The 16,901-nt window shown below is 45.5% G+C and overlaps 1 protein-coding gene across 1 annotated transcript in view; it reads right to left on the bottom strand.

The window, feature by feature from the left end:
- Window positions 1-16,901, bottom strand: part of IQCE (IQ motif containing E) — a 33,758-nt gene that overhangs the window by 4,169 nt on the left and 12,688 nt on the right. The window contains 10 exon segments of the mRNA XM_088656795.1: window positions 371-498; window positions 2,190-2,312; window positions 2,839-2,862; window positions 3,610-3,774; window positions 5,289-5,391; window positions 7,292-7,473; window positions 8,445-8,500; window positions 10,890-11,041; window positions 13,674-13,741; window positions 13,743-13,800. Coding sequence (XP_088512921.1) covers window positions 371-498; window positions 2,190-2,312; window positions 2,839-2,862; window positions 3,610-3,774; window positions 5,289-5,391; window positions 7,292-7,473; window positions 8,445-8,500; window positions 10,890-11,041; window positions 13,674-13,741; window positions 13,743-13,800 — 1,059 coding nt within the window.

A 16,901-nucleotide genomic window follows, 5' to 3' on the forward strand; every position in this document is an offset into this window, starting at 1 on the left:
AAGCTTAGTGGGGCAAATGAAGGACCTTCAGAATCTTTTAAATCACTTCAGAAAAAAAGAAGCTAATGTGCTCTTGTCTTCCTTTTCAGCCAAGCTGCTTGATGTTCTGGAACAACGTTGCCTGGCATCTGGGCTAGACTGTGGAAGACTAAATGTAAATACAAAGGAGGAGGAGAGGGTGAAGACAGCAGAAGAGTTGAACAGCATGGAAGAAGGCAACACTAGCCTCGTCGCCTGCAGCTCCATTTTGCTGGTGCAAATATTGTTATACTGTTTGGCCCAACCTGGGGCCCAGCTCACGATCTTCAAGCCATTGACAGCAAGATCTGTGAAACTCAAATCTCATTAGAAGAAGCCACTCCTGGCTTACCTTTCCTCAAGGTGGGTGCGTGCCATGTGAGCCCTGAAAACGGACTGCACAAGCCTCACAGCCTCTTCTTCTGCTTTGTAATCAGCAGCTGTTTGTGAAGAACTGGACCCATGAGACGAAAGTGAGTTCTAGGAGCACAAATAGGAACAAGGTGTTGGCATTCACTACGTCAATTGGCAACTTAACAGATTCTGCTATTTCTTACCTCAAAGCATTCCTTATCCGTCAACTCAACAGTAAGAAAAAAGAACTGGCCTGCTTTTCAGCTGTAGTAGTTTGGGAATGCCACTAGATTCCTGGGGCTGCCAATGCAAAGTTGATCCAGCCTTCTTACCACTTGCTCAATGAAAAATTTGGCATCGTTGGTATATAAATATGGAAGAACAAAGGAGCAAGGATGCTGGCTATCAAATATTCTGGCCTTTAGATGAGACACCTCTGGGTTGAGAAGCAGCAGCTTTCACTAGGCTGACTGAATATGGGAGCGATTCAGCAATTTCCCAACACTGAACAGTCACTTTTTTAAAAAGTTGGACAGCAAAGAAATTAATATATTAGGTCCCCCAACCACATACTGTATTCTAGTTCTGTCCGTGGTTATCAATCACTGCCAAAAATTTCAATCAGCCAAAAGCAACAGCCAAATCAAGTTCAAAAAAGGACCTTATTTTCTTTTTAAATTTTTATTTGTTCAAACTACTTATAAAGAAAACATTATTTTCTTAATTTGGTCCTCCTCTTGCATAATGCAAGAGCAAAATTAGGAAATACTGGCAGGAAGATTCAGACGTTATTCAAGCTTGTTTCACAACAAGATCTCAACAGCGAATTTGGTTGGTCGCTTGACAGTAAACATCAGAATGAGTTTAGCTTTAACTTTTTGGCAGCAGAAAAGCCATCTGTTGTATAATGCTGGAAAAACCCTTTGACCCATAGATTTTGGTTAAGGAAAGAATGGAAAAGTTAAACATGGGCATAAGGAGAACAGCCCTTAGAAGGATGGAATAAAACAGCAACTTCCAAGGATTAACATTGCAACAGAAATGCTGTTATCTTATGTCAAGCAAAGGGACACACAATGCTTATACAAAAGTCTAGAAACAGTTTACACTTAAGGAGTTTATTAGGCATTGATGGCTAGAAGCCCCTCATTCAACTGGCCTCTGATGTATTCTGATGGCTGGTAGTTTCTAAAGTCCTGGACAACTACAGCAATTTGGGCACAGCCTAGTTCAGAGGCCATCTACTCTTAGAACACAGGCTGCTGCAGGGCAACTGAGGAGGGGGGGGGAGAGGAGAAAAGGTTTTTATGTCTTGTTTGTGAGCTGCCTAGAAACATCTGGTTGGCCATGGGCTGGACTAGATGGACCTTTGGACGGATCCAGACCTTTGGCTCTTCTCCTGTTAAAAGGCCAGCTTGCCCTCCTGGGGAAGTGGGGAAATGCCAACAATAAAATAGTAAACTGGCTTGATAGAGACATGGGATAAAATTGTTCATATTTGTTTCAAACTAAATCTGTGTAGTTTGATTTTATAATTAAAAGGTAAATAAAGATAAGAAGCAAAGCCTACAGTCGAAGTTCCGGTATTAAAGCAAGACTAGCGCTTGGGACAGTGTTCTCGAAGCTACTAACATGAGTTTGACCAAAGTGCGGGAAGCAGTGGAAGACAGGAATGCCTGGCATGCTCTGGTACATGGGGTCACGAAGAGTGAGACACGACTAAACAACAACAAAAGAGCTTGGGATCCTGTTCCTTTGCCTTGCAGACTGCCTGTGCATATCAGGGGGAAACGTACTCGGGCTGCACCTCTACTTGCCCTGATAGTTGCCTTGTGTCCTGTTCGAGGCACGCTGGGAGTGTTTCGACCTTGTGCGTTAATTGATAATAGTTTCTGCCGAGCCAAGTGTCCCCTGAAAGCTGCCTGGAGCACAACAACCGCCTGAGAAGAGAGCGCAGGGGGAGAGAATAAAATAAATGGATGTTAAGTCCCTTGAAAGATGGCAGCTACACATTCCATGCACAGCCCTAGGAAGAAATTGTGTTCTAGTAAAGGACTATTTTCTTGGCACTATAAAGGTATTCCTGCCAATCAAAAGGCAAGCTGAACTACTGATCTCCAATTCAAAAGTTGGTCCCGGCCAATGAGAGATAAAAGAAGCCTACTTATGCACAGGTTAATTTGGAACTTCACATACGATCAAATCTGCTGAATGAAATCACAACTCAAGCAGCTAACATTTCATTGGCAAGGCTACATTCATGTCTTGGGTCTCCAACTACCCATTAGACTTTGCCACTGATGTGAACATCAGATTCATGTTTCCGGGTGATGCAAGTTGCAGAAAAACTGCACAAGACCTGAATGACTGAGAACAGAAGCAATTGAAACTATTAGTTGTAGGCCTGCAACCATTAGATTAACTTTAAAAAACCCAATTCAACTAAGAAGAGTTTACATTACTCACCTCGTCCAGTGCAGCCCTGTCAATCTGAAATGGATAAACATTGGAATGAAATGAGGCCTTTTCCATTCTTTTCAGCTAAACTTGCTCATTCTACTTTCGGATTTGGTGTATGCCCCTGGTGCTCAGAGGCTCATCAAACATTTTGCGTTTTATATCACTACAATTATTTATACCTTGCTTTTGCAAACAATGTGTTCCAAAGCAGCTTGTGAGGAAATGTACAAATACAACAATAAAAGAGATTAAACGTATATTGATCTTAGATTCAGTCCAAGTCCTATTCCCACCCGGCGTAATTCATATTCCTTGGTATTATCTGAGCAGTTATGTATGAACATAGGACTCTGCCTTATGTGGAGTCAAGCCACTGGTCCACCTAGCCATGTCTGGCCAACTCTGACTGGCAGTGGCTATCCACAGTCTCGGGCAAGGGTATATTGTCTGCCTCTCCTGCAGGACATCTTTGTAGATGGAGTGTGGGACCTTCTGCATGAAAAGTGTGAGGTTCTGATAATGATTTAAAGCCCATTCGCTCTATCCAGCATCCTTAACAACTGCCCTGTACAAGTACAGAAATCGGGAGTGGGCGGCTTTCGTTTTTAAAGCAAAAAGGATAGATTTGTAAGCATGTTGGCATTTGAGTGGTGAGGAGGTGCAGAGTCTCACATGCCAAAGGGTGTCACTATCATCCAGTTCCTCCCATCCTCTGATTTCTGTACTCTTCTGCTCCAAAAATATACCCCCCTCCCTTTGCAGCTGAAAGAGCATCACCTTGGTTTGGTAGGCCTTCCACTGTCTTTGGATGACCCGAGCAGCTTGTTCCTTTCTGTGATGCTCAGGAGAGCAAGGAGGTGAGCACTCCAAATCTGAACTTCTGAACTTTAGCATGCATGCTGGATTCAACGGTCGCCAGCTGGGCTGACGTTTCTGCGGGCCCTTAAAATAACATTGGAGAAAGTATGAATGGAGAGGCAGAAATCCAGAGGAATGGTGATTCCTGCTGTCAAAGGGACAGCTTGGAAGAATGGAATGCTGGCCCCAATGAGCAACTACTTGTGCCAGTGCTGCAAAAAACAAATGTTTTTGTTGTAATACGCACACAAAACCTTAAAAAGCCCCTAAACCTCTCAGAGAAGTGAGGATAAAAGGTTGGCATGCTGACCAGTTCACCTGACTACTATTCAGGAAATTTTTGAATTATAAAGAACTGTTTGTTCCTACCTGACTGGTAGTTCTGAGTCTCTCCCTGTGTGAAGGTCATCACTGAGGGAGAGGCCTTCTTTGGAGCCTACTCTCTATTCTTCATGGTTGAGGAGTTGGGGGTCCACAAAAAATATGGAGCAGAGCCGAAGGAGGCCTCTCCCTCAGCTGTGCTCTTCTGCAGTGACCCAAGAATTTGTATGTTTGGACACACATGGTTCTTTCTCTTCAGATGCAACACTAAGCCATAGTTTGATGGAGGGGTGGGAAATGGTTCCAGCTGGTGGGCCAGATCATTCCTCTCACACATCCTGCTGGTCAACTGACAGGTGGGCAGGATCCAGGTCAAGCCTTTACCTGGCAGGTGGGCATGGCTTGGCTGAAATAGCCTCACAGGCCTACAAGTGGAGGTTCGGCACCCCTGGTGTGCAGTGTTCCATAAATGGACTTGCTTGAGTCTTGGGCTTGCACGCTCAGCCCTTCCACCCTCCTCCTCTGATGCAGGCACAGGAAGATACGAAAGCACCTGCTTCCTGGGTTAAACTTGTTGCAGCTTCTCATTACGTCTAAACCAGGAACAGCAGTTAGTTTGTAAAAATGGAGGTGGGGGGGGGAAGGGAAAAGACATATGCAAGAAGCAAGAAATTGGAAGGATCAACAAATGAATGAGATAAAAGAACATGGAGAAAGAATGTGGCAAAGAACTGAAGGAGCACAATATGGTAAGCGGAGAAGAGAAAGAAAGGATTGAGACAATGAAAGAGTTAGTGGGAGAGAAGAGGAAAGAGTAGATGGAGAGAAGGAGAGAATAACTGCCAATTCTAAGCACTGTGAGAGCCAAGGCAAAAAGATGGCGCTGTCTTTCAGTACAGAGGACTTTCCTGCTATTAACAAATCAGTGAAAGAACAAGCGAGGACAGAGATTTCCCAGCCAAGTTACTGGCAATTAAGTGTTCTGTCTCCACTCACATCCCTAAGCTACACATTTCCTCCAAGCCAGCCTTAGCTGTTAGGTCGTCATACATCATTCTCCTTTAGCCACCTAGAGTAAGAATATAAAAGACTCCCCCCCCCCCGCCCTTTCTTTCATACCCATAAACATAAAATCCAATACTTGGCTGGAGGAAGGGTTTAGGAGGGATGCAATCTCTGAAATCCACGCCAAGCCGCCTGCACAGAAGTTTCAACAGAAGTCAATTAATATTAGGTGACCTGCTGTACCAAACATATTGAACTGTGGGTTTTTTTACCTGGTTGGGAGGTTCTGTGGCATCAATTCCAGCCAGCCTACAGTTTGCTTCTTGGTTTCCCTCCAGTTCTCCCACCTTCTCTGTCAGCTTCTGGATTTCTTCCCTGCAGAAGTACAAAACAAATCATTTGCACAGAGTTTCCAGTTCCACAGAACTCTGAAACCTGCAGATGCCTCTACAGAGCACACAATGCAAGGAGCTGTTTGGGGTGTCTACATTTGGAGGGTGCACCAAGGAAGTAGCACGTGCAAACATCATGAATGGATTCTGAGGCACACCACTTGGATCCTGCGAATCTTCCATGAATGATAAGAGGTCCTGCAGGGGCACACCACCCACATCATGCAGGGCAGACTCTGGGAGTGGCAAGATTTATCAATCTGCCCCAGGGTGCCCAACAAAACTGCCATTTAGACAACAGGTTGAATTCATTCATTAAGATTTAAGAACCCATCTCCTGTACTGCACACAAAATTAAACACAAATCCAACCCGAACAAACATTCTCACTTTGAGAGTGGTTTGAATGGCTTTGGAGGAAAGCTGAAAGAAAGAGATGAATGTTAGTTTCTGTTGTATTTTTTACCGTAATGCCACTAATTCTTACTTTCATTGCAGAGCGCTCCACCGCACACGTGTGTAAAAATAAATAATTTTTTTAAAAAAAAATTCCAGTAGCACCTTAGAGACCAACTAAGTTTGTTCTGGGTATAAGCTCTCGTGTGCATGCACACTTCTTCAGGTACCCAAAACAAACTTAGTTGGTATCTAAGGTGCTACTGGAAGTTTTTTTAAAAATTTTTATTTGTTTCGACTGCGCCAGACCAACACAGCTACCTACCTGAATCTAAAATCGTGTGTGTAGAAATGTGACAAGTAAATGAACAAGGAAGGTATTTGCCATGAGAACACTGAATAACATTAACAACAGCAATAGGTGGCTGGGCAACTCTGTCTTCTCCAACCTGGTGCCCTCCACATGTTTTAGACTACAGCTCTCACTTGCTCCAGCCAATGCAGCAGCAGATTTGGGAAGGCTGGTGTAACTTGCAGAAGCACCCCTGAAACAAAACCAGGCCGGGCAACTGCTCTGATCCTCAAAGCAGAGGGAGGGAACAAATCCTGCTACATTCAATCCCATGTTCAAAGTGAGGATGCACGGTCACCACCTAGCCACAAACCTCTAACTTGCCAGCAGAGTCTTGCAAGAAAAAAGACGGTGGTAATAGCTCAACAACCTCAAGGATTTGCCAAAAAAATTGACAGTGAAAGGACATGGTGCTAACAGGTCAACAGCGTTGACTGTGCCAAAATGGGAACATTTGGCCAGCTCTGCTGATAGCGCTTCTGGGCCAGAGTCACATTTGCTGTGAAGTCATGCTCTTGCGCAACTCCTGCCAAGTCTCTTTTGCAACTGCTAGTGGGTCCGACTCTGGAGGGTCACAGGCTCCACCAACTTGTCAAGGTTGTGGAGGAGGAACGACAATCATCCTGTGAGTAAGGAAGGCACATCTGGCGCCACTTTTGTTTTACTTCTGGCACCAGATCAAGACGTGGTCGTTCTTGCAGGCGTTTATGATTCATTGATTGTGCAGATGAAAACGGTAATAAGAAACCACTTCTCATTGTGTGGTTTTTAGCGTTATCTGCTCTTCATAACAATGAAATAGTTGTTTATAACCTGCATTTGTGTACCCTGCTCCTGAGATCGATACGATATATAGGACAGGCTACAAAAAAAAAAAATAAACAAACACACTTACAACTTCAGATATTTGCTAGCAAATCTGGCTTTTGCACATATTTGCTCTGAGGAAAGCAGCATTCTTAGGACCTGGATTTTTTAAAAGCACTTTTTAATTTTAACTGGGGAAAATGGCCAAATTAAAAATGCAGAAAGATTCTTGCATAGAGCACCAAAAGACATTCACATATATGACTGTACCACCCAAGATTGCAACCAAAGGCAGCTGCGCTGTTTCTGGCGATACCTAGACACTTAACTCTTTAGCAGCCAGTTGGTTCTGAAGGATGTCCCTTTGGCTTTTCAGCTTGTTCACTAGTCTGCGAAGACGCTCACGTTCTTCTGGAGGGTCACCTTCCTTAGCAGCTGACTGATTCAACTGGGCAAGCAACGGTGAAGTGCTAGTTTCTGAAAGCCTGCCATTCTGCATCTCATCCATTTTCTGGAAATATGGAAAGGGAAAAGAGTGAGGCACATTATAGCAGTCTACTGATCTAGGGGCACACAAAACCCTGCCCTGGTGTGCAGAAATCACCTGTGGTTGCAGAACATTCAACCAGTGGCAACCACCAGCCCAACCCTCCAGAACAGCCATTCTCAACCTTAGGTCCCCATGTATTGTTGGACTACAACTCCCACGATCCCTGACCACTGGCCATGCTTGGCTAGGAATGATGGGAGTTGTAGTCCAACAACATCTGGGGAACCAAGGTTGAGAAAGGCTGCTCTAGAGATTCAAGCAGTTTCTGTGGCTAAGAGGGGGTTGACAACTGAAGCTGCTTATAAGCTAGACTCTCCTCTCAAATCATCATCACCGTAAGCACTTTCTACTAAGAACTTTTGTGATTTTGGAACTAATCCAAGTGCTTATTCTGCACCAGGGGGACAGGAAATGTCCAGGCCTTTCCACCCAGCCCTGGAAACTCTCCCCAAGTCGTGCCCCATCTTCTCCTACACCAGCCCTATACTGTGCCCTGGGGATGTGCGATGATGCCTCTTGGTTGCCTGGGTGGAAAATGCTTCTCTCTCGCTTTTGCGTGGCTGAAATGCAGGTAAGAGGTGCATCCCTTGCTGTGGCCACCTCTGCACTTGGCCAGGTTCACTGCTGCCATGCGACTCCCCAGCAGGTTGTGCAAAAGGCGATGCGGCCCTTGGGTTTCTCAGCCTTGTCCTACGTAGTCTAGTCAACGCAAGATGCCCACTGACCCCCAAACAACTGCTCAGTAATGGTAATGCTCACATCCTAAAAATACGCCAATTAGCATCTCTCTCACACACCCCCCCCCCATGTAAGCAAGTTCCTTGGGTCTGTCTCTTTGCCCTAGACTGAAGCAAATGGACCAAGGGGTTCAGCAACTGCAACTGTTTCTTTCCCAACAGCACTAAGATAGCGATCGGGCTCCCATCACTCACTTTCTCCAGCCTTGAAATCCGCCGAACCAACCTCTGTCTGCTCCACTCAGTGTAATCTGGAGGAAAGTTAACAAGGTTTTCAAAGTGGAAGTCAGATTGCGAGAGACACAAATCCCCGAAAGGAGAGGCCCACCGAGCTGCAGGGCATCCGAGAGACGCTATTTATAAAAGCCGGAGCAGCAGATTAAGCTTGAGATGTTTTGACATCCAATCAAGCTGCCTCTTGTTGGCTGGAGCTCAGGTGGGGCAAGGGAGGGAGATGCCCCGTGTGCAAAAATGGACAAAATACCAGATAGTGTATTGGCAGCTATTAAGGCAGCCATCTCTGGCAGTGCACCCGCTTTGGCAGGAAATAGTTACGCAGGTTGTTGAGATGGGAGAAGAAAAGCAAGGCATTAGCCTGCACTGAGGGTTTGGCAGGGGCCAAAGGAACCTGTGGGTCTTCTGTTCACTTCCTTTGGTTGGTGCCAGAGGTGGCAGCCCATGAAACCGCTTTTGTCTGCTCCCTGGTAGCCCTGATCAATTCTGGCTCCACAAAAAGCTTTTTTTCCTACGTTCCTATTTGGACTCCCATCCACCCCACGTAAGAACAGTCTGGTCAATGATGTTCTGATTTGCTCAGAGCTGTAAGCAGCTATCAGGACAGAACCAAGAACAGCGAGTCAGAAGTCGATGCTGAAGGACATGACTCCTTCAGTGTAAAGTGGGTGGGGATGTGTGACAGAGGTCTGTGAGATATTGCCTGCCAAAGAAAGAGTGGGCCCTGAGAAGTTTTTCTCCCTTGTAACACTGTAACCCGGGGCCATCCCAAAAAAAGGAATGCTGGAAGATTTAGGACAGGTGAAAGTGCTTCAGGACAGGTGAAAGTGCTTCTTCACACAGCGCATAGTTTAACCAAGGAATTTGCTCCCCCAAGAGTTAGTGATGGCTGCCAACTTGGATGGCTTTAAAAGAGGATTAGGCAAATTCCTTGGGGATAAGGCTATCAATGGCTACTAGCCACGATGGCAAGGTTTTACCTCCACTGGCACAGGCAGGATGCCACTGAATGCCCGTTACTGGGATTGACAGGTGGGGAGAGAATGCCTGTTGCCCCCAGGGCCTGCTTGGGCGCTTCCAATAGGCATTTGGTTGGCCGCTGGACTAGATGGTCCTTTGCCCTGTCTCAGCAGCCAAGCTCTTAAGGACATAGGTAAAGGGTAAAGGGACCCCTGATAGTTAAGTCCAGTCGCGAACGACTCTGGGGTTACAGCGCTCATCTCGCTTTACAGGCCGAGGGAGCCGGCGTTTGTCCGCTCCACAGACAAGTTTTTCCGGGCCATGTGGCCAGCATGACTAAGCCGCTTCTGGCGCAACGGAACACTGACACCAGAGCAGTGCACGGAAATGCCGTTTACCTTCCTGCCGGAGCGGTACCTATTAGTCTACTTCACTTTTGGCATGCTTTTGAACTGCTAGGTTGGCAGGAGCTGGGACTGAGCAACGGGAGCTCACCCCGACGCAGGGATTCAAACCGCTGACTTTTCGATTGGCAAGCCCAAGCCTCAGTGGTTTAGACCACAGCGCCACCCGCGTCCCTTAAGGACATAACCAGGAGTCAAATAAGGAAAATGCACCAGAGTCAGAAAAACTGAAAGTGCCCAGGCAAAGTCCGAGTCCAAACACAGAGCCTTTTTTTGCTCCTTCTCCCTAACAGTATACTTGAAAGACCGCATACCCTTGTATGAACCTGCCCAGGCTCTGAGACCTTCCCACCACCCTCACAGGCATGTTTGGTGGGGATGCAGGATTTGCCCTTCTTGCTAGCTGCTCCCAGATTCTCGAACTCCTTCCCTAGAGAAGCTAGACTGGCTCCCTCCCTGCTGTCCTTCCGCCAGCAGGTGAAGACCTTTCTTGTTCCAACAGGCTTTTTGGCAACTGACTGCTTTTAATGAAAGGGGTGGTGCTGTGCTGTTTTTATTGTAATGATCTGTATGTTTTCAACAGCTCTTTTAATATATGTATGTAGTTTTAATTCTATCAATGTTTAATTGTTTTTGAATGATTTCTTTTCTCTGTTGTTGGTGGTTCTTGTAAGCTGCCTTGAGTCCCGCGAAGGAAAAGGTGGGATAATGATGATGTTAATGATAATTATAATGATAATATATGTCATAATAGCCAGTCTGGACAGACAAGCCAGTACCAGACAACACTTGACCTAACCCTCCAGACTACAGTCCTGGTGGCTCATCACGCAAGGCAGCCGTGCCAAAGAGCTGAGCGGCTCCCAGTTTTAGCCACAGCAGCTCATGACAGATTCTCCCTGGGGGCTGGAAATCTCGCATGCCCAGACGCTTCCACTCGCAGGGACTTGGGCGGGGGCCACCACATGAGGATCACAGCACTGCAACCCACTCCTCTTTTACACAACAGAATCAAAAGAGTTGGCATTCTTGAGAAACTTACTCTTTGCTCTGCCGGAGGCAGGGGAGCTGCTCATCGCGTGCTCTAGGTCTGCTTTCAGCTTCCGGTTCTCATCCTGCAGCTCTTTGATGCTCCTAGATAACTGCAGGATGGCAGCGTTGAGCACCTTCTGCTGTTTGCTCTCCGGAGGGGACCTGCGTGTGGAAAAAGGGGGGGGGGAGCAGTTGTAGCTAAGACTGAAAATGCAGGGGGGAGGCATCTAACTAGACTTGTGATCAACAAACTGACTTGAGTCTTGGATGGGGTGTACGCACAAGCAACAGTGCAGCAGCACAGCGACCAATGGCAAACATGCCCCCCCCCCGATTATTTTCACACCAAGGAGACCTGAGAGCCAGCGCAGTGAAGCGGACAGAGTACTGGATTCAGTATACAGTGTACAGGATCAAATCCGCACCAAGCCATCCAATTTGCAGGGTGGCATTGGGCCAGTAATGCTCTATCAGGTCATTACAATATTTTTACTCATTTTATTTATTGATTTATTAAATTTCTACCCCACCTTTCCCCCACAAAGGAACAGCCCCAAGTGCTATGCCTTGTGCTCCTTAGAGGAAAAGACAGTCTACTTATGAATTTATTTTATTGTTGGGGAGTTGTCACTTATAGGACATTAACAACAAGAACAACCAGCGACTCAGGAATGGCACGAGGCAGGAGCTTGTGCTATCAGGAAGCTGCTTAGAATCAGGAAAATCAGTAGACACCGCTCAGGGACATGCTTGCACCTTAAATGATACATCACAAAGTCAGCCCTGTGATGGCCTGGTGCCCCTAGACCTGCTTTATGGCATGCAGAAGTATCCAGATTGAAGGGAAGAATAAATCCTTACTTTTGTTCTGCCTTCACCAACCTGGTGCCCTCCAGATGTTTTGGGACTAGATGGTTGTGCCAGCTGGGGCTGCTGCAGCTTGTAATCCAACAACATCTGGAGGGCACCAGGTTGGTGAAGGCTGCTCAGCTTATTTAATAATGGGGAACCAACGGGATGCATCACAACAGCTGAGGTTGGAAGATGGTTCATCTGAAACTTTTGTCCCTTGCAAGGAAAAGTGTCCTTTCAATTTAGCTTTCTGCTTGCAGAGAAGAGTTACTTGTCTCCTGCTGCCGTGTCTCATATTGAGAATAGACTTTGTAACACTTTGTATGTGCAGAATATCGTTTAATGATAAAATTATACAGTTTCCAGATTGGGGCTTCCAGCTTGCGAGCACACCGTAAATTTCATTTTAAATATGTGTATCTATATCAGAATCGGATGGGGGGAGGGGAAAGCTGAGAAATACTGAAGGCTGAGAAGGGAAAGTCCATTCTCTGGAGGTTGCCCTTGATGAAATCATCAGGAACTGCTCGCCTCAAAAGTGATATGCAACACAAGCCAAAGAAATGAAAAAAGTGTAATGGCTGCAACTTAAAACTAAGCCCAAGCAACAGCTATATTGATAAATGTGCTGCTGAGTTCAGATGAATCCTGAATCTCTTTTGGACAACTTAAAGTCAAAATCCTTTTGTGGACGCCACCTCATAGCTGGATATACCTCTGCTTCTGATTTTAATTCCTGCAGCACCCAGAGCTCTCCTGCTCTCTCAAGGCCATTTCTCCCTTCCTGCTCCTCATGCTTAGAACAGCCTCCCAGAATACTGTGCCTTCTTCTTCTTCCTTCAAACTGTCCCTCAAAATGCTACCTCCCCCATCCCTAATTCCTTTGGAAATAAAAAAACAACTCTGGTCCTCACACTAGGCATAAATATACGTATCTGTAACAATAAAAGATTTCAATGGGTTGGGGGGAATAATCATGTTAGTCTCTTTCAGCAGGAACAACCAAAAGTCTTGTTTTCCTCCCTCATGGCTTGGATTTATGGACTACTTGAAATGAGGCTGCACTTTAAATTTTAATACTGTATTTTAATCTGTATTTTAATTAATTGTTTTTATGTTTTATTGTAATTCTGTTGGTGTGAGCCGCCCTGAGCCCGGTTCTTGACTGGGGAGGGCGGGGTATAAATTAAATTTATTATTATTATTATTATTATTATTATTATTATTATTATTATTATTATGGCACCTTCAAGACTAAAGCATCTATTATGCCATGAAAAGCTTCCATTCATTTCACGGGATGCCAGATGGAAGTCCACGAAAGCTTATGCTCCAAGACTCTGTTGAAATAGCTGCATGTCCTTCCCCTCTTTACCCCAGCCTCCATTTCCCTCCCAAGTCAAACTGTAGGGGGTAAATTCATTGGGGTGGGAGCCTGTCCTCTTGTACTGTGCAAAGTGCAACACACATTGCTGGTAACAAGGGGCAGTATAGTGCAGTGGTTAGAGTGCTTGACTAGGGCCTAGGAGCCCAGGGTTCAGCTATGAAGCAAACTGGGTGATCTTGGGCTAATCACAATATCTCTCTGCCTAACATACCTCACAGGGTTGTTATGAGGATAACATGGGGAGGGGGAGAGCTATGAGCAGCTCCTAGAATAAAAAGTGGATATAAATGTCATATTATTACGGTATTACAGTACACAGTTCTTAATTCCCCCTTGTTCCAACAAAGCGTGGGAACATAGGTGGGTGCAGTTGATAAATCTATTATTTACACCTGAGATAAGGACGCTGGTCCTAAAAGCCTCTCCCTTTCAGAGGTCCAGCCTGGAATCCCCACCCTAGGATCTTTAAAATGGTCTTACTGTGAATTCAGTCAAGTTAGCGGCATTCAAGACACAGAATAATGTTAATCTTACTCAACGTCTTCCCCACACTACCTTGAGCTCCACAATTCTCCAGTCTTCCTCCGATTGCACAGACCTCTCTCTCTCTCTCTTGCCTCTTCCTTCAGAACTTCCAACATTTTCTTCCTCCTCTGGATCTTTCACCTGATGTCTATAGTATCTGGGCAACTTTTAGAGTTAAGAGTCTTTTTTTTCTAGGAATAGGAAGTCCTGCTAGCATTCACCTCCCCAAACACTCAAGTTACAGAAACACTCCTATTTACCAAGGGCTCAGGGTTTGAAAAAGGAAGAAAAAAATAAGTGCTTATTCTACTTTCAAAACGATCTCCATTTCTCTTTCTTTATCTGTTTCTGCATGTGGGTGTCAAGTGCTCTTCTCAAGACTGGGATGCTTTGTTCTGCATTAATTCACAATACCCATTATAAATGAGGCTGCCTTATCCTGGGCCAGATTATCTGTCCAGTAAGAACACAACACTGGATCAGATGGAAAGCCAGTCTAGCGCTGGATCGTGTTCCCACAGGGGAGCCAGATGAGCAGCATAGCATTCTTCTGCTCATATTCTTTGTAGCTATTTGTCTAACCCTCTTTCAAAGCTATTCAGGTTGACAGTCATCACTACATGGCAGCAAATTCCACCATGGGCAATAATAAAATCACAGAATTATATGGCGTGGGAAGGGACCCTGAGGATCATCTTGTCCAACCCCCTGCAATGCAGGAATATGCAGCTGTCCCCATATGGGGATTGAACCTAGTAGTGTCTACTCTGACAGGCAGCAGACTGGAAGGGTGTCCTTCTCCAGCACCTGCTGTCTGAGCCCTTGTACGTGGAGAAGCGAGGGACTGGACCCAGGAGACATTTTGCATGCAAGCTTGTAGTCTTATCACTAGGTTGTGGTCCCTTCTGGGTTAACCTAAAGTTCTGCATGGTGAATGCAGACGAAAAATCACCACTAGATACTTCAGTTTGATTGAAGTGACAGCCCAGAACTGTAAGCCATTGATTTGCCCCCTTCAGGGAAGGTGGGATGGAGGCAGGACTGCCCAAGCCCACAGCTCAAGAAAACAACTAGGAGTTTGTTTGTTTCTTTGTATGTTTCAGTATGTGTATTTCGAGGTGAGCTGAGAGGCAAGCACAGAGAGGTTATACATGTATGTGTAGCGGGGAGATTGTGAAAAGCTGGTAAGTGGATTTAGGTGGGAAAAACTGCAACCCGCTAGACTGGACCAAAGGTGTAGTAGAAATGTGGCATTTGAGGAAGAATCACATAACATAGATTTGGGAACCTTCATTCAGTGGGAAAAGGATAAATGCTATTTCCACCACATTTATACAGAAGTGTTCCCTTAATCTACCCTCTTTTGCAATGTGCTTCAGATCTGGGTACAGGATGTGCACCCCGACCCCCCAGATAAGCTAACCTGGGATATTCTCAAACATCTGGGTGCAGATTAAACTGGTACCTACTTGTTTAGAGGCTTGTTGCAAGCATGGCATGTTTTAAACAATATTTAACTACCCTAAGGGAAGAGGGAGGAATAGTTGTACAGGAGGACTTGAGGCTCTGCCCCAAACGCTGGAGGTACTGCCCATATCCTAGAGCAGGGGTAGCGAATCTGAGGCCCTCCAGATGTTGTTGGACTACAATTCCCATCACCCCTTGCCATTGGCCATGCTGCCTGGGGCTGATGGGAGCTGGGAGCCACAGGTTCCCCACGCTGGTCCTAGACCAGGCATCCCCAAACTGCGGCCTTCCAGATGTTTTGGCCTACAACTCCCATGATTCCTAGCTAACAGGACCAGTGGTCGGGGAAGATGGGAATTGTAGTCCAAAAAATCTGGAGGGCCAAAGTTTGGGGGTGCCTGTCCTAGACGCAGGGGTCAGCAAACTTTTTCAGCAGGGGGCCAGTCCACTGTCCCTCAGACCTTTGGGGGGGTGGACTATTTTTTTGGGGGGGGGGATGAACAAATTCCTATGCCCCACAAATAACCCAGAGATGCATTTTAAATAAAAGGACACATTCCTTTAAAAATATGCTGATTCCCGGACCGTCCGTGGGCCGGATTTAGAAGGCGGTTGGGCCGGATCTGGCCCCCGGGCCTTAGCTTGCCTACACATGTCCTAAAGCTTCAATTGTTTCCAAGCCACGGGTAGATTAAAATTTCCTGTATGTTTCCAATCTTTTCTCTTTTCGTAAGCATGTGGACTGGAAACATGTATTTATTTTTAACCAAGTTTCCACGTCAATGCAAGGCTACTTATAATTAAGACTGCAGAATACATAGAGCCCAGACTGTGAGATTATTTTTCGTTGGAAGGTATATAATTTCCATGGCACATTCACCTGAGAACGCTTAAATGACTAGATGACTACACAGAATCCTATCAATTTCTAAAGGCAGCCTTCTTTGGGGTCAGGATAAGGGATTATTTGCTTAAATTAAAGACTATCTCAGAATTCTGCTCCACTGCTTTTGATTGTTTTCAAATGGTTTACAACTTGATCCTGCTATGAAATATATTTTCCTGTTCCATAGGAACATGTTCTTAACGTTTAACTTGACAATAACCCAGTGGAAATGAAGTAGATAATTTGAAAATGGTTTAGCTACAGTCTGAAGTGCTCTCACTGGAGCTTGGAAAATAAGGTGCAGTAAAATCAATAGGGCTTATAGGATCAGGGAGGGTACTGACTTCAGTGTGACTTGAACCTCAATCGTAAAAGTAAAATCTACTTATTTCAGTGTACCCATTTCTACCTAAGCAGGTATCAAGGCTGCAGCCTTAATTACCTTAAATTCAATTGTTTCATGAGACGGAATGCCAGCCAACCAACTAGGTTTTAGCCTTTAAGAGGCTATTGTCTTGACTTAAGAGTAGAGTTTTCATAATATGAGGATGTGAACCTAAAAATGCAATGCAAAGGTCAGGAGCCAGGCAATTCTCTAATTTCACGTGACTCTTGAATTAATTTCAAAAGCTCTCTGCCAAGTTCACACCTCTGACAAGAGGAACCTGTTCCTCCCCCCAGCAGCCCATTAAGTGGGAAGAAAGAGCGAGAGACAGAGAAGGGAATGTCAAAAAGAAAGAGAAGGGGCGGCTCCACCCAATATTGACTCTGGCCCCACCCACTTCTGGCTTCTGCTCCACCCTCTATTAGCATACAGCCCTTGGCAGATTACCCCAGAGATAAATTATTAATCAAGAAATATGGTTGCCCACCCCTGCTTTACCTGGTGACATACCTTAGTAGGA

This window comes from Zootoca vivipara, chromosome 13, assembly GCF_965207765.1.
Source record: "Zootoca vivipara chromosome 13, rZooViv2.hap1.1, whole genome shotgun sequence".
NCBI lineage: Eukaryota > Metazoa > Chordata > Lepidosauria > Squamata > Lacertidae > Zootoca > Zootoca vivipara.